Genomic DNA, 14941 nt, shown 5'->3' on the forward strand with positions numbered 1-14941 from the left:
GATTGAGGTTCAGGTTGTAAGTTTGCTCACTGGTAGGTTTGTTCTCAGATATTTTATCACCATGTTGGGTAACATCAGTGAGCCTCTGGATGAAGTGCTGGTGTTCTGTCCCACTTTCTATTTATGTCTTCATCTGTTAATGTCGGTGATACCATTTCCGGTTGTTTTTCTCAGAGGTTGGTAAATGGTGCCCAAATCGATGTGTTTATTGATGGACGTCATGATTTGGAGGTGCCGGTGTTGGACTGTGGTGTACAAAGTTAAAAATCACACAATACCAGGTTTAGTCCAACAGGTTTAATTGGGAGCACTAGCTTTCGGAGTGCTGCTCCTTCATCAAGTGGTTGTAGAGGACACAATTATAAGACACAGAATTTATAGCAAAAGTTTACAGTGTGATGTAACTGAAATTATACATTGAAAAATAATTTTTGTAAATCACAAAACTTTTTTTTAAAAGTTACATTCTTTGGTTAACCTGAGAATGTAACTTTTAAAAAAAAGTTTTGTGATTTATACATGAAAGAAGTGAGACTATCATGGTATTCGAAAGACTCAACAAACAATCAAGGTATTTTTCAATGTATAATTTCAGTTACATCACACTGTAAACTTTTGCTATAAATTCTGTGTCTTACAATTGTGTCCTCTACAGCCACCTGATGAAGGAGTGACGCTCCGAAAGCTAGTGCTTCCAATTAAACCTGTTGGACTATAACCTGGTGTTGTGTGATTTTTAACTTTATTGATGGAGTTCTGGTTTGAATGCCAGGCCTCCAGGAATTCCCATGCATGTTACTGCTTGGCCTGTCCTAGGATGGATGTATTATCCCAGTCAACTGTGTAAGCATTAAATATGCATGACTTTACATAGAGTCACAGAACTGTACAGCATGGAAACAGACCCTTCAGTTTTATTCGTTCATGCCGACCAGATATCTTAAATTAATCTTTGGCCCATATCTCGCTAAACCCTTCCTATTGCATACCTGTCCAGATGCCTTTTAAATGTAACTGTATCAGTCTCCAACACTTCCTCTGGCATGCATTAAACGTACATAACTTTAAATGCATGAAAAGATATTATTTCTTTTACTACACCTTTTTATCACTGGACTGTTAATCTGGAGACCCAGGTAATGTTCTGGGGAACCTGGATGGTGGAATTTGAATTCAATAACAAATAATCTGGAATTAAGGATCTAATGATAACCATGAATCCATTGTCAATTATAGTAAAAACCCATCTGGATCACTGATGTCCTTTAGGGAAGGAAACAGCCATCCTTACCTGGTCTGGCCTATATGAGACTCCAGACCCACAGCTACGTGGTTGACTTCTTAACTGCCTTCTGGGCAATTAGGAATGGAATATAAATGCTGGTCTAACCAGTTATGCCCTCATCTTGTGAATGAATAAATAAAAATCCACCTCACAACGCCCTTCCCATTTTCTTACCCTGTTCTGCAGACTCCACACTCTATTGACTTGGGGCTGTTCGTTCAAATGAAACATTTAAATAAATTAGTGCCAGGTTTTTGAGTGTTCCCTCCCCAGTTGTCACAGGGAAGTGACGACAGGCTGTTAGGGATAGTCTGCAGTGTTACCGGCTTCAGCTGAGTCTGATGTTGTCGGTAACAGTGAGGATGGGTCCGCGGGTGCTAGCGGCCAGGTTACCGGGGAGCGCTGTCAGGGAGCTGCTCTGCAGCCGGAGAGACCCTGCTCCGCTGGGCAAGCTGCTCTCCCGCTCGGGGCCAGGGCCAGGGCCGGCGCTGCACCAGCGTTCGCCCGGGCGCCGCATCGCCGCAATAGCGGCGGCTCCTTACAGCAGCAGCAGCGCCGTGGACATGAGGAGCTACTTATGGGCGATGTACAAGGAGACCAAGAAAGTCAGCGAAGGTGAGAGAGCAAGGGGAGGGTGGGGAAGAGGAGCTCATCTCTCCACTGCATTTATGTGACGCCCGTCTTCAACTCCCCAAGCTTACCACGGCAGTAGCAAATCAAACCACTGCAGCTGAATCATAGTGTTACCCCTAGCGTGAGGGGAACGGCTTGAAAGACTTACATTTCCGTAGCGCCTTTCGGGACCCCCGTAAGCCCTAGTCGCTGTAGTTGCTCTTGGGGGGGCGAGGATGGACTAGAATCAATCTACGTACAGCAAGCTCCCACAAACAGCAATGGGGTCGTGGCCAGATCTATCTTTATGATATGGTTTGAGGATGTTCATTGGTGAGGACGCTTCAAAGTATTGGCATGAGAGTAAGCCCTTAGCAAAAGGGCCTTGGGTTAATGTTTTCTGTGCAAATTCCCCCAAATGTTAGGATTGAATCAGCCTTTTTCCAGCCAGTGTGGTTACATCACGACTGGCTGATGCTCAGTGCTGGACTATTCTGAGTACCATTGGCACAAACCATACAAAAAGATGGTCATATCTTTTTAAACTCTGACAGATTAGTGTTGGCCTTTTGGCTGAGAAACCATATGACATTTGCCTTTTCCATTTTTAGAGAGGGATGTTGACAGTGAATTTGAGACACATGATCCTCCTAAACTGCTGATCACAGATCAGGTTTCCCATTAGGTAACCTGTCTCCTTTCAGGCTTTGCACTATGACGTTCTATTTTGAATCTGGGAACAATGGATTTGCACCAGGCAATGCAAAAGTCTGGAATTAAACTGAAAGCTGGGAACAGGATTGTGCAATTTGGCTCCTCAGTGAGATGTTGGGTAACTTATGACTGAATACAACCCCGTATCTCCTATATCTTTGGTTAACAAGATTCTGTTAACTTCCTTTACAACTGAAAATTGACCTAACGTCACTTGCCATTTACAAGCATCCCAGACATTGACCAGCCTTTGTGTGTGATGGTGAGACAAAGTGATGATGTTTGTAAGAGAGAGAGAGAGAGAGAGAGAGAGTGTGTGTGTGTGTGTGTGTGTGTGTAAGAAAGAAAGAAAGAGAGTGAAGAAGCACACTGTGTGTGTGTGTGTATGTGTGCCCGCGCGAAGATATCTTTTCTCATTTCACACTTAAAAGGTCTGGCTCTAAGTTTTAGATTGTAACCCCTAGCCTTACACTTCCTAACAAGCAGTAAGAGATTCTTTATCTGTTCTCCTTTTACGGTCTTTTGTGAGAGGGTGGGGAGATATGATTAATTGTGATGTGTGTTCTGATTTCACAAGTGTGCCATCTGTACTCAGTTGCAAACTAGCATTTTGCCAAGTCCAGGCCTCTGATTCAGCTGAACACTAAAGACTAAGTGAAAAGAAGTGTGCAATTAAAGTAAATTATGTTCAGTACATCGGAAAAGCAGCAGAGTAATAATCCAGTCAAACCAATGATTCCATTCTATGTCACTGAACATTATCAGCATAACTTTAATTTTTTTCCCTACCCCTTGATTAACACACTCATTGGTTTTCTTATTTTCTGGGTGCTCTGTTACACCATATTAAAAATACAGCTCATCTGGCTCTTTAAACCGTACCTTCCAAACCTACAATCTCCACTGTCTAGAAGGACAAGGACAAGGGCAGCAGACACATGGGAACACCACCACATACATGTTCCCCTCCAAGCCACTCACCATCCTGACTTGGAAACATATCACCGTTTCTTCAATGTCGTTGGGCAAAAATCCTGGAATGGCCTTCCTGATGGTATTATAGGTCAATCTACAGCACATGGACTGCAAACATTAGGGGAGGGCAATAAATGCTGGCCCACTTGGTGACACCCACATCATGTGAGTGAAGAGAAAGGAAGATCATGGGAGCAAATGTTGGTTATTCTCTGGCATACGGTTGGATCACGGCTGATCTAACCTCATTTGTTCGTTGTGTGTGTATTGTCTGGATGTGGGTATTGCAGGCAGGGCCAGCTTTTGTTGTCCATCCTTAATTGCCCTTGAACGGAGTGACGTGCTAAGCCAGTTCAGAGGTTAGGGCAGTTAGAAACCACCATTGTTGTGGGTCTGCAGTCACACGTGGCTCAGACCAGGTAAAAACAGCAAATTTCCTTCCCTAAAGCAGTAAACCAGTGGTGGTCAGTGAATGTTTCAGTGTTAGTGACCATGAGAGTAACTTTCGATTTCAAATTTATTCATTGAATTGAATTTTTGCTCGTTGAAACTTGTGTTCTTTGAGCATTAGGCTAGCCTTCTGGATTATTAGCCCAATGACAATAGCACTGTTTCACCACCACTCCTATGTGGTGCATCCCTTTTATAGGAATTGTATCTAACGGCACGTTTGCATCCTCACTTTCACAGACCTGACCTTTACAGGAAGATTGAATTTTCTAAATCCGGATGGAATATTTGCTAACAACGAGGTCTGTCTCTCGGACATTGAGATTTATGGCTTTGACTACGACTATACACTAGCCTTTTACTCCAGCAACTTGCACACGCTCATCTTCAATGCAGCACGGGAAATTCTCATCCAGCAGCATAAAGTGAGTACTCATTGTGTGGGCAATGCTTTTAAAATGTTTTAAAGTCTTGCTTCGTAGCTTGCAGTGTGAAAATCAGACTGCAGTGCTGAGGGAACATTGCACTGTCAGATGTGCCACTCTTCCAATGTGATATTAAACTGAGGTCCTGTCTGACCTGCAAGATCCTGACCTGCTGTGCTTTTCCAGCACCACTCTAATCTAGACTCTGGTTTCCAGCATCTGCAGTCATTGTTTTTACCTGCAAGATCAATAGTACTATTTTGAAGAAGGTCTCTGGATGTCTCTGTGGTGTCCGAGCCAATATTAATCTCCCCAAACTGCATCTGAACTGGGTGACTGGGTGGTTATATTTAATGACTGTTTATGGGAACTGGCTGTTGCTGTGTTGCAACGGTGTTTGGTTTATAAGAACATTGATATGTCCTCTAGATGTTGAAAGGTACTGTGAAAATGCTAGTCTTTTTGGCATGGGCTCAGTGGTATGGCCAAAAGTCTAGACTATATTTGTAATACAGTGCTTAATTTTTTATTAAGTTGCCTCACTTAGGTTTTGTACAGCTACCATCGCTTCAGACTGACAGGTCAGTTAGAGTGTAATAGCAAAGCCATAACTGGATCCAGTTCAGTTCAGATCTTGTACCAGGTACAACAGGGTAAGATATCTTGAAGTCATCATTCTGTGATTGCACCTTGCCACTAGATTCACACGATACAAATTAAGCACTTCAATTCTTGCTTGAAGATGGATGTCCAGCAGTTAAAAGTCCAAGTGTGGCTATGGAGGGGCTGAGGATTGGAAGATATTGGAAGGCATTTTATCTGACCATTGTACACCAAAACCTGTTTATTTCTCACAGGCCTGTAAATGATTGAGTTGTGTGCATGTCTTTAGTTTTTGCTGGAAGTAGGCATTGCCAGTAAGGCCAGCATTTGTTGCTCAACCCTAATTGCCCTTGAAACAGTTGGATCTGGAGCTATGTAGGCCAAACCAGGTTAAAGATGGCAGATTTCCTTCCCTAGAGAATGTTTTACAACATTCGATGACTGCTTCATGGTCACCACTGCTGGTGACCATGGTCACCACTGCATTTCAATCCAAAATGATTTAAATTTAACATCTACTAGATGCTATGGGGGATTTGAACCCATGCTCCCAGCATTAGCCTGGGCATCTAGATTAATGCTTTATTGATATTAGCATGTCAACACCATTTCCCTTAAACAGGCTTTGTGCAAATCAGTGTTTTTCACTGATTGCAAAACTCCCATTGCATTTATCAGACAGACTGTATAATCAAATGTTCTGTCCATTTGTCCGAATAGTGATCAGCCAAGTGAGCAAGCCTGCAGAGTTGACCTATCAACAAAAGGCCCAGAATTTGCTTGGGAAAAATTTCTCTGGGGCATGATATGAGTAGGTACTTGCTGAATGAACCCCCTCAACCTCACGGTCTTACCTGGCAGCTGGCTGCTGAGAAATGTGTTCCAGCTCTCATCTTCCTAAACACAGAAAGAAGATGAGGTCAACCAAAGTTTTTAACTTTTCTAACACCTGGTTTTCTGAAGATTACTGGTTTCAGGTAGACGTTCATACAGCTTTATACACATGAAAAACCCAAAATAGCCAATCCTGCTTTGGGAATTTGAGAGGTTAATGACTTTAGGATATCCTGCTCAGTGTTAATTTGGTGTGGCTTTGTGCTGTCTTTCCAGATTTCATCCCCCTTTCCTTCACTGTGGGATGGCTGTCTTCATTCATCATCTGTGAGTGTTTCCTAGACCCATGCATACCCATCTGGATGAAAACTAATCTCCACCTACCCCAGCCACTCCTTATACCCCAAGACCACCCAATCACCATGTGATCTCCCTGTCTGTAACAGTTATATCACTAATAGAATCCTTGAAGTGTGGAAGCAGGATCCACACCAACCCACCAAAGAGCACCCCAGCCAGACCTGTCCCTGTAACCCCATATTTCCCATGGCTAATCCATCTAGCCTGCACATCCCTGGATGCTATGGGCAATTTAGTATGACCAATCCACCTAACCTGCATATCTTTGGACTGTGGGAGGAAACCGGAGCATCCGGAGGGAACCCACGCACTCATGGGGAGAATGTGCATACTCCACATGCAGTCTGTTGCCCAAGGCTGGAATCGAACCCAGGTGTGATGCTGTGAGGCAGCAGTGCTAACCACTGAGCTACCGTGTCACTCACATTATAAGATTTTCATAAAAGGAGTGTTACACTTTAACTTTGTGTCTTTTGCAGAGATCTTTTGAAACAATTACCTGTTCTCTTCTATAATGATGTTCATTATACACTATCTTTGAAAGAAGACTGACTTAAAAGTAACTTTAAAAATGTTCTTTTAGGGGATGTGGATGTTGCTGGATAGGCCAGTATTTGTTGTTGTAACCCCCTGTAGAGGTGATGGTGGTGAGCTGCTTTCTTGATCTGCTGCAGAATTCATTTTGACCGAGTCCCTCCATTATAGTATGGTGTGGGGGGAGAAAGAGACTTGTTTGTGATCATGATTGGTTTGGCGCAACTCCTGAAACTTCAAACCAATCGCAGTGACATAATTGTTGCTAGCATGTGTTGCTTAAACAGAAACCTGTAGCATTACCCTGGTGATGAATGCTTTGGTGAATTTATCCACAGGATACGTGCAGAATGTTTAACATTGAATTTCAGTTCTGAATAGACTCTTGATATTTGTCCTTTGGAGTGTGACTCCCTCCCACGATGATATGTACCTTACTCTGGCAGGTTTATATTAGTGGCCTCATTGCCTGGTGACGCTTTGTGAACAGTTGTTAGATTTGAACTTATAATGGAAGCCTGTTACCAGTGGAAATAACATTGTAACAATGTAAGATGCTTTCTGTTTATTTTTAACTCATTCCCAGAATGTGCCCTTGCTGGTCATGCCAACATCAATTGGCAATTCGTAACTGCCCTGGAGAAAGTAACAGTGAGCTTCTGAGTCTTGAACTGCTGTCTTTAGAGTGTAGGTACATTCTGTTATGGAGGGTGTTGCAGGAATTTTGCTCAAGTGACAATGAAGGTATGGCGATATGTTTGCATTGATAGGATAATGTGTGATTGGAGGGAAACTTGCAGGTGGCTGCATTCCCATGTAGCTGGTGCTCTTGTCCTTCTAAGCAGTAGAGGTTACAGGTTTGGAAGGGGCTGTCCTAAGAAGCCTTCTGGAGTTTTTGCAGTGCATCTTATAGATAGTACACACTGCTACTGAGCATTAGTGGTGGAGGGCCTGAATGGCACCACATCCATAAACAATCAAGCGGGCTGCTTTGCCCTGGATAGTGTCAAGCTGCTTGAGTGTTGTTGGAATTCATCCAGCTAAATAGGGAGTATTCTATTACACTGTTGCCTTGTGCCTTGTAGATGATGGACAGGCTTTGAGGAGGCAGGAGGTGGATTGCATCCTGACCTGCTTTTGTAGCCACTATATTTGGCTCGTCCAATTTATTTTGTTTATGGTCAATGGTAACACCCTTTGACAGCGACAGGTTCAACAATGGTATGTCAAATTAAGTTTCAAAGATGATGGTTAGATTCTCTTTTGATGAAGATGGTCATTGCCTGGCACTTGTCTTCCTTATCTGATCTGTTCTACATGTGACTCCAGACCCACAGCAACATAGTTCACTCTTAACTGCTCTCTGGGCAATTAGGGATGGGTATTAATGCTGGCCTAGCCAGTAACATCCTGTGAATGGATGAAAAGAGAAAGTTCAGCCTGGATATTGTCCTTGTGTGTTTGCACTGCAGAGAATGTTAAGATATCTTTCTTGACAGCCAATACACAGAAACTGAATAAATTAACTTTGGGGGTATCAAGTCACATCTCTGGCTTCTCGTGACCAGTGTCCAACTTTCTACTCTGCATTCCCAGAAACGTGCCCTTTCAATGAAAAGTGTTACAAATATATTTCAGAAGTCTATTGGGTAAAGTGGGTGAGTCGGTGGTACAATGACATCCAGTTCAAAGTGCACCTCAATCAAAACAAGCAGCTTTGAAGGGCTGTTGTTGAGGTGGAGTGTAATTTTTAATAAATTACCCTGCTGGTGAGATATGACTAACTACTATTTTAGGATTAGTTACAAAGTCTACCAATCAATGTTTTGTATTGATCTATCAGTAGGTGTGCTGTTAGCTTAGGGCTGTCAGTATTATTAAATAACATTCAACCTACTTACTTTGCACAGCTTTGAAAACCCAAAAGGAGCTGAGAGATTGGGCTGTGGATGCATGTATTTTAGAAGATAATAGTTTTCTGTGGAGTTGAAGCCTCTCCAAAGGTCTGCCAATGCATTTTAGCAGTATCCAGCATCCCAAAGGAAGATGTGAATGGTACCTGATATGTTATTTAAAAACCAGTGACCATTGGGCTGAATTTATAAGCTCTGCTGAGGTCAAGAAGGGAGATGGTGGCTGGTATGTCAGTTTCCTGATCCCATTCCTGTCACTGGCCAATACTGCCAAGACAGGCTTGGTGCCACTAGAGAAGGATGCCCAATTAGACTCAATCTAAACCTTTTTAACCAAAAGCAAAGTGGCTCAACATCATATGTTGTTATTTGACACTCTACATTTGACATATTGCTACATTAAAAGTGCTACATCAATTCTAGCTGTTGTTAGTAGACCCAGATAACAGTCCTTGGTTAAAGATCTATCAGATGAAATTTAACTATTTATGGGCACGAGGCCAAAGTCTCTCGCAATTGCTAAGATCCTATGTTGAACCAGGAGCAAGTTGATGTGTTACTCGTGAGCTTTTACTTTAATCTTTTCAGCATAGGAAAGGTTAATGGAATTACTTAAAGAGATTATTTGCATTGGTGCTGAACACATTATTGTTGAATATTTAATTGTACAAAATATTTGTGGATCGATTTACTTTAAAATGTAATAAGCCCAAGCCAAGAGATATACAGCAATGCAATGTATTTTTATAGAGACCGCCCCAAGCTTGTCTCCTGTGGAAGGTAATACTTGCTGCAATGAAATGTTTCTGATTTGTGCCTTAGTATCCTGAAGACCTGAGGAAGTATGATTACAATCCCAACTTTGTGATACGTGGACTTCATTACGATGTACAAAAGGTTAGTGTTTTTTGTGTTTAGGCTGGTTCTATGTTTTACTTCATTTTCTCCACCTCATTCACATGACCATTCTCTGATCCTCCTAAAGTCTCCAGCCTGATTCCATGGATACCATTAATTCGTTGATATCTCGGCATGTGAGTGTAGAAACGTAGCATGGGCAATGATATTCACCTGCTGAGGTATCTCCCCTGGGCCCACTTTTCTGTTTTCTGCCAAAGTTCTTCCAGAGGCCACTTTCCTGCCAGTGATCATAGGAGCAGGGAATTTTGCTGCTTCTTTCCTCCCTCTCCCTGTGTCACCCGTAACATACAATCGCATTCCATTGTAAGCCAGCAGTGGAATCCATTACCGTCTGCTTTAACACTTCATGGTTTTGTAGCTGAAGCTCACCAACTTGTTGGAGAAGCTCTACCTCACTGTATTTCTCATTGCAAATCAATCCGGTAATTAAAGCAGTGGCTTCTCATTGGAGTCTTGTTGGAGCTGCCCACCAATGTCCTTGTTCAGGGGCCATGATGTGGAGGAGCCGGTGTTGGACTGGGGTGGACAAAGTTAAAAATCACACAACACCAGGTTATAGTCCAGCAGGTTTATTTGGAAGCACTAGCTTTCGGAGCGACGATCCTTCATCAGGTAGCTGTGGAGCAGGATCAAAAGACACCGAATTTATAGCAAAAGATTACAGGGTCATGCAACTGAAATGATATATTGAACAAACCTAGATTGCTGTTAAGTATTTCATCTTTTAGATTGGGCTGCAGGTTTCAGTTCATTAATATGTAAATCCCAGAACTTCTTTTCAGTCATATTGTTCAGGAGAACAGAGGAAATAATCTTCACTTCTGTTAACATAAACATAACTTGGCAACAAATAATTGAAAAGCAGCTATCAATGATTGTAGTTTCAGAAGCAGAAGAGAGATGTAAAGAATGAGCTCTTTACTATATCTGTTTAATTTTATGATTTTCTTTCTTTAGTCTTTTGTGATTTCAGATGTTCTTTTTTTGCCTGTGTGTTGCACTGTGGTCTATCAATGGGTGGCACAGTGGCTCAGTAGTTAGCAGTGCTGCCTCATAGCGCTAGCGACCCAGGTTCAATTCCAGCCTCTGGCAACTGTCTTTGTGGAGTTGGCACGTTCTCTCTGGGTGCTCTGGTTTCCTCCCACAGTCCAAGATGTGCAGGTTAGGCGAATTGGCCATGCTAAATTGCCCATAGTGTTCAGGGATGTGTAGTTAGGTGCGTTAGTCAGGGGAACTGTAGCATAATAGAGTAGGGGAATGGGTATGGGTGGGTTACTCTTCAGAGGGTTAGTGTTGTTGGGCTGAATGGCCTTTTCCACACTGTAGGGATACTATGATTCTATGATTTCCGGTTCTTAGTCCTCCCAGCCCACTGCCAGATGCTCATTTTGCGGAAAAAAAGTCATTGGTGTGGCGGGTTGGGCTGGCTTTAATTGTCTATTCTCTTGAGAAGGTGCAATGAGCCTCCTTTTTGAACTGCTGCAGTCCCTGTGTAGTTAATTCCAGGATTTTGACCCAGTGAAAGAACCGGAATATTGTTCCAAGTCAGGATGGTGTGTGGCTTGGAGGGGAACTTGTAGGAGGTGGTAATCTCATGAATTCACTGTTCTTGTCCTTCTGGGTGGCAGAGGTCACGGGCTTGGAAGATGCTGCCAAATTAGTGACCTTGCCAGTGAACATGTTGGTGCAGTTAAACCAATCATGAGGCACTTCTCATTCCTTACCCAATCGTTCCAGAAAGTAATTGACCAGCCAGATGACCGGTAACTGAAATAACAAATAAAAATATTTGTGATCTTGACAAGGTGGATGTTGAGAGGGCTTACGCTGGGAGCCTTCCCAAGGGGTCAGGTATTTTGTACTGAGATAAAGGGTATTCTTTGCTATGAATGTTGTAAATTATGGGAATTCTTCTCCCCAGAGAGCTGTGGATACTCCATCGTTGACTGAAGTTGATGGATTTTTTGGTCTCTAAGTGTAACAAGATACAATTATAGGATGGGATGTGAACTTAGGTAGAAGAACTGCTAAGATATTCTTGAATGCTGCAACAGTTGGGTCAAATGACACTGACATTGGCATGAAAGTATGTTCTGACGAGGACTTAAGAACGTTGCAGATGGGTATGAATTGGTTGAGTGAGTGGACAAGAATCTGGCACTTAGAATATAATGTCAGAAAGTGTGAAGTTGTTCTCTTTGGCCGGAAGATTAAAAAAGCAGAATATCCCTTAAGTAGAGAATAACTACAGAATTCGAAGATGCAGAGGGAATTTAGTGTTCTAGTGTGCAAGTTTCAAAAAGTTACATGCTGCACCTGCATATTAATTGAGAAGGCTAATGGGATGCAATGTTTTCCTACAAGAGAAATTAAGCATAAAAGCAAGTAAGAGTAAGGCTTCAATTATACAGGGCATTGGTGATACTACAGCTCACAGCATGTAATTTTGGTTTTCTTATTTAAGTTTCTTATTTTTGGTTTATTATATTAACATCTGGAATGAGTAGGTTGTCTTATGAGGAAAGGTTGGTCAGATTGGGCTTGTTTCCACTGGAGTTTCGCAGAGTCAAGGGTGACTTGATCAAAGATTCTGAATGGTCTTGACAAGGTGAAACGTGGAAAGAATGGTTCCCCTTGTGGGTGAGCCCAAAACTTCGACATCACAGCGATGTTTGATCAGAAACTGGATTTGAAATACGTGTATTTCCTTCAGGCCACAATCTTAACAACAAAACCGTATTTCTTCCTACAGAGAAGGACCAAGGATGAGAGATGCATGGGAACATCTAGCAACTTTCCAGCTCTCTTACAACTTGAGACAAAAAAAAACTGCAGATGCTGGAATCCAAGGTAGACAAGCAGGATGGAGGCTGGAAGAACACAGGAAGCCAGGCAGCATCAGAAGGTGCCGAAGTCAATGTTTGAAGAAGGGTTACACCTTAAACGTTGACTTCTCAACTTCCTGATGCTGCCTGGCTTGATGTGTTCTTCCAGCCTTCTGATTGTCTACCTCTTACAACTCTAAGCCAACCAACTCTCCCATATGATCACCCATTCTTACATGTTTGTTAGATAGCTCCTGAAGCTCCCTAACTAACCACACTGCAGGAATCTCTTCACCACACTGTCTGGAGATGTGCTCCGGAGACTGTTCACCATCTTTACAAGGGCAACTCAGGATATAATTATAATCGCTAATCTTGCCAGTGATACTTATATCCCAAAGATGATTTTTAAAAAAATTGTTTCCATTACCCCACATCTTAATTCTTGATGTTGTTAGCAATTGCAAACTGACCTCTCTGAAAGCTTAGGCTACGAATATCTAAACATGTTTTAAAAGTATTTGGCATTAAATTTTTTTCAGGGAATCACCGTATATTTTTGAATGACAATTTTTCTTTCCCATTTTGTGTTAAGGGAATAGTGATGAAGATTGATGCCTTTCACTACATTCAACTGGGAACCACATACAGGTATTATCACTTCTCAAATTGTTTTCTGTCTCCCTCTGTCTCAAACTGGCTAAGGTAAGTCAACCTTATTCACATGGTTTGTAAGTAATACCTTTTTTCCTTGAAGAATTTCATGGTGTAAGTGTTAATCGTTTCCCCAGTCTAATTTCTGGGTTAAATGTAATCTTGCAGTGACCCAGCACACTTTGGAATTCTTAACATTAAATTTCAAGTTACATTTCATAGATTACAGCAACTAATGGATTTATTTAATGTTAGATGTGTTAATTTTTCTGGGCTGATTAAGCCTTGGTAAACCCCAAAAGTCGAGGGTAGAAATCTCTTTTCCGTGGTAAAATTCCAGGGGCCTTTCTGAAGAAGTTTGGAACCAGGTACCAGCAGCATCAATGTTGGCTGTCACTTGTCAGCCCAAACTTGGATGTTCTAGATGCTGAGGTAAACAATTAGATCCATGTTTGCCATTTAAACTTTTCTTAAAATAATACCAGGAAATCCCACTCTGAAGTGAGGTGTCTCAATCTGTTTAACTCTATCAGCCTTAGCTAAATGGTAGCATTTGTAATCTCAATCCCAAACTTGGTGGTAAAGAATGAAACCAGACATTTTATTTGATAAAGAGTTTATCTGCAGAATGAAGAATTATATATGTTCACTTCTGAGCTGTCAATGTCCCAGCAGTCTCTCTTTCCAAGTGCTCCAATTACTCAATTGAACAATATCCTTCACCGCTGAGTCTTAACGATATAATTAGCATACCATTAACATCATTCTCACATCTCTGTCAGAAGGCCATGTGTTCCTGTTATATGTCAGAAACTTGATCATATCCAAACTGACATTTCAGATCATCACACAGGGAGCACTGATAGACAGAGGTGACTTCTTTGAGATGGGTGTTAAAGTTCCTTCAGTCATATTGAAACAAGAGCCAGTGGACAGCAGGTATACATCTAGCTATGTTAAATTATCTCCCACATTTTACTAAAATACAACAATGACTTCATTTTGAAAGTGCATTTTGGACAAAACTCATCGTCACCTCCAATGTGCCAGCTCAATCTTCCGCCAACTGAGGAAAAAGGTATTTGAGGATTGGGATCTCAAGCCTAAGACTGACGTTCTGACTTACTGACCATAGTGATTCCTGCACTCTTGCACGTTTTGGAAATTGGGACAACCTACAAGAAGCACCTCAAAACCCTGATTATATCCGACATGATTGATGGGCCAAATCGCCTAATTTTGCTCCCATATTGCATGGCCTTAGAGTCTTGAGAAGTGCCAGCCACTTGCAAGTTCCTCCAAGTTCGATGGTAAGAAAGATGGTCCAACAGCAGCATCCCCATCCAATCCAATTTGCCCATTATTAAGGTCCTAATCGCTGAAAACCAGCTCGACTGCTTGTGGGGCGTGAGTTTGTGTGCCTGACACCACACTCCCGAAGCAATGGCTGTTGGTAGCTGCAGGAGATTCCCAGTGCAATGCACAATAAGGGTGTTCTTGAAACATCACTGAAGAGATCAAACATCTGGGATTCACTGGACTTTGACTTATGAGTACCCAAAATGGCGAAGGTTGATTCAGAAGGCACCAAGCTTATCAAGGGATTTCATTAGTAACACGCAGAGTTGGAGTCTGAGAGGGAACACAAATCTTGACCACCCGAGTCTTCAATGACAACTGCCCCACATGTGGCGGAGTCTGCAGACTGTGCATTGCACTTGTTAGTTGTGTCTGGAATGGAAGCCAGTTATCTTGATCCAGAAGGACTGACTGAGAGGTGATCGAGGTTTGGCTGTAGAACACTTGGAAACGCTATAACGAGGCAAATGTGTTCGT

At 42.2% G+C, this 14941-nt stretch overlaps 1 protein-coding gene across 1 annotated transcript in view; it reads left to right on the top strand.

Annotated features, from left to right (window-relative positions):
* Window positions 1–1603: 1603 nt before the first annotated feature.
* The window catches only part of nt5dc3 (5'-nucleotidase domain containing 3), a 35979-nt gene continuing 22641 nt past the window's right edge, over window positions 1604–14941 (top strand). Inside the window, exons 1-4 of the mRNA XM_043709930.2 lie at window positions 1604–1900; window positions 4277–4461; window positions 9528–9602; window positions 13047–13102. Coding sequence (XP_043565865.2) covers window positions 1627–1900; window positions 4277–4461; window positions 9528–9602; window positions 13047–13102 — 590 coding nt within the window. The 5' untranslated portion in view covers window positions 1604–1626. The remainder of the gene's footprint in view (window positions 1901–4276; window positions 4462–9527; window positions 9603–13046; window positions 13103–14941) is intronic.

The sequence above is a fragment of the Chiloscyllium plagiosum genome, unplaced genomic scaffold (assembly GCF_037043375.1).
Source record: "Chiloscyllium plagiosum isolate Xiang-an unplaced genomic scaffold, Cpla_swu_hap1 HiC_scaffold_19, whole genome shotgun sequence".
Lineage (NCBI taxonomy): Eukaryota > Metazoa > Chordata > Chondrichthyes > Orectolobiformes > Hemiscylliidae > Chiloscyllium > Chiloscyllium plagiosum.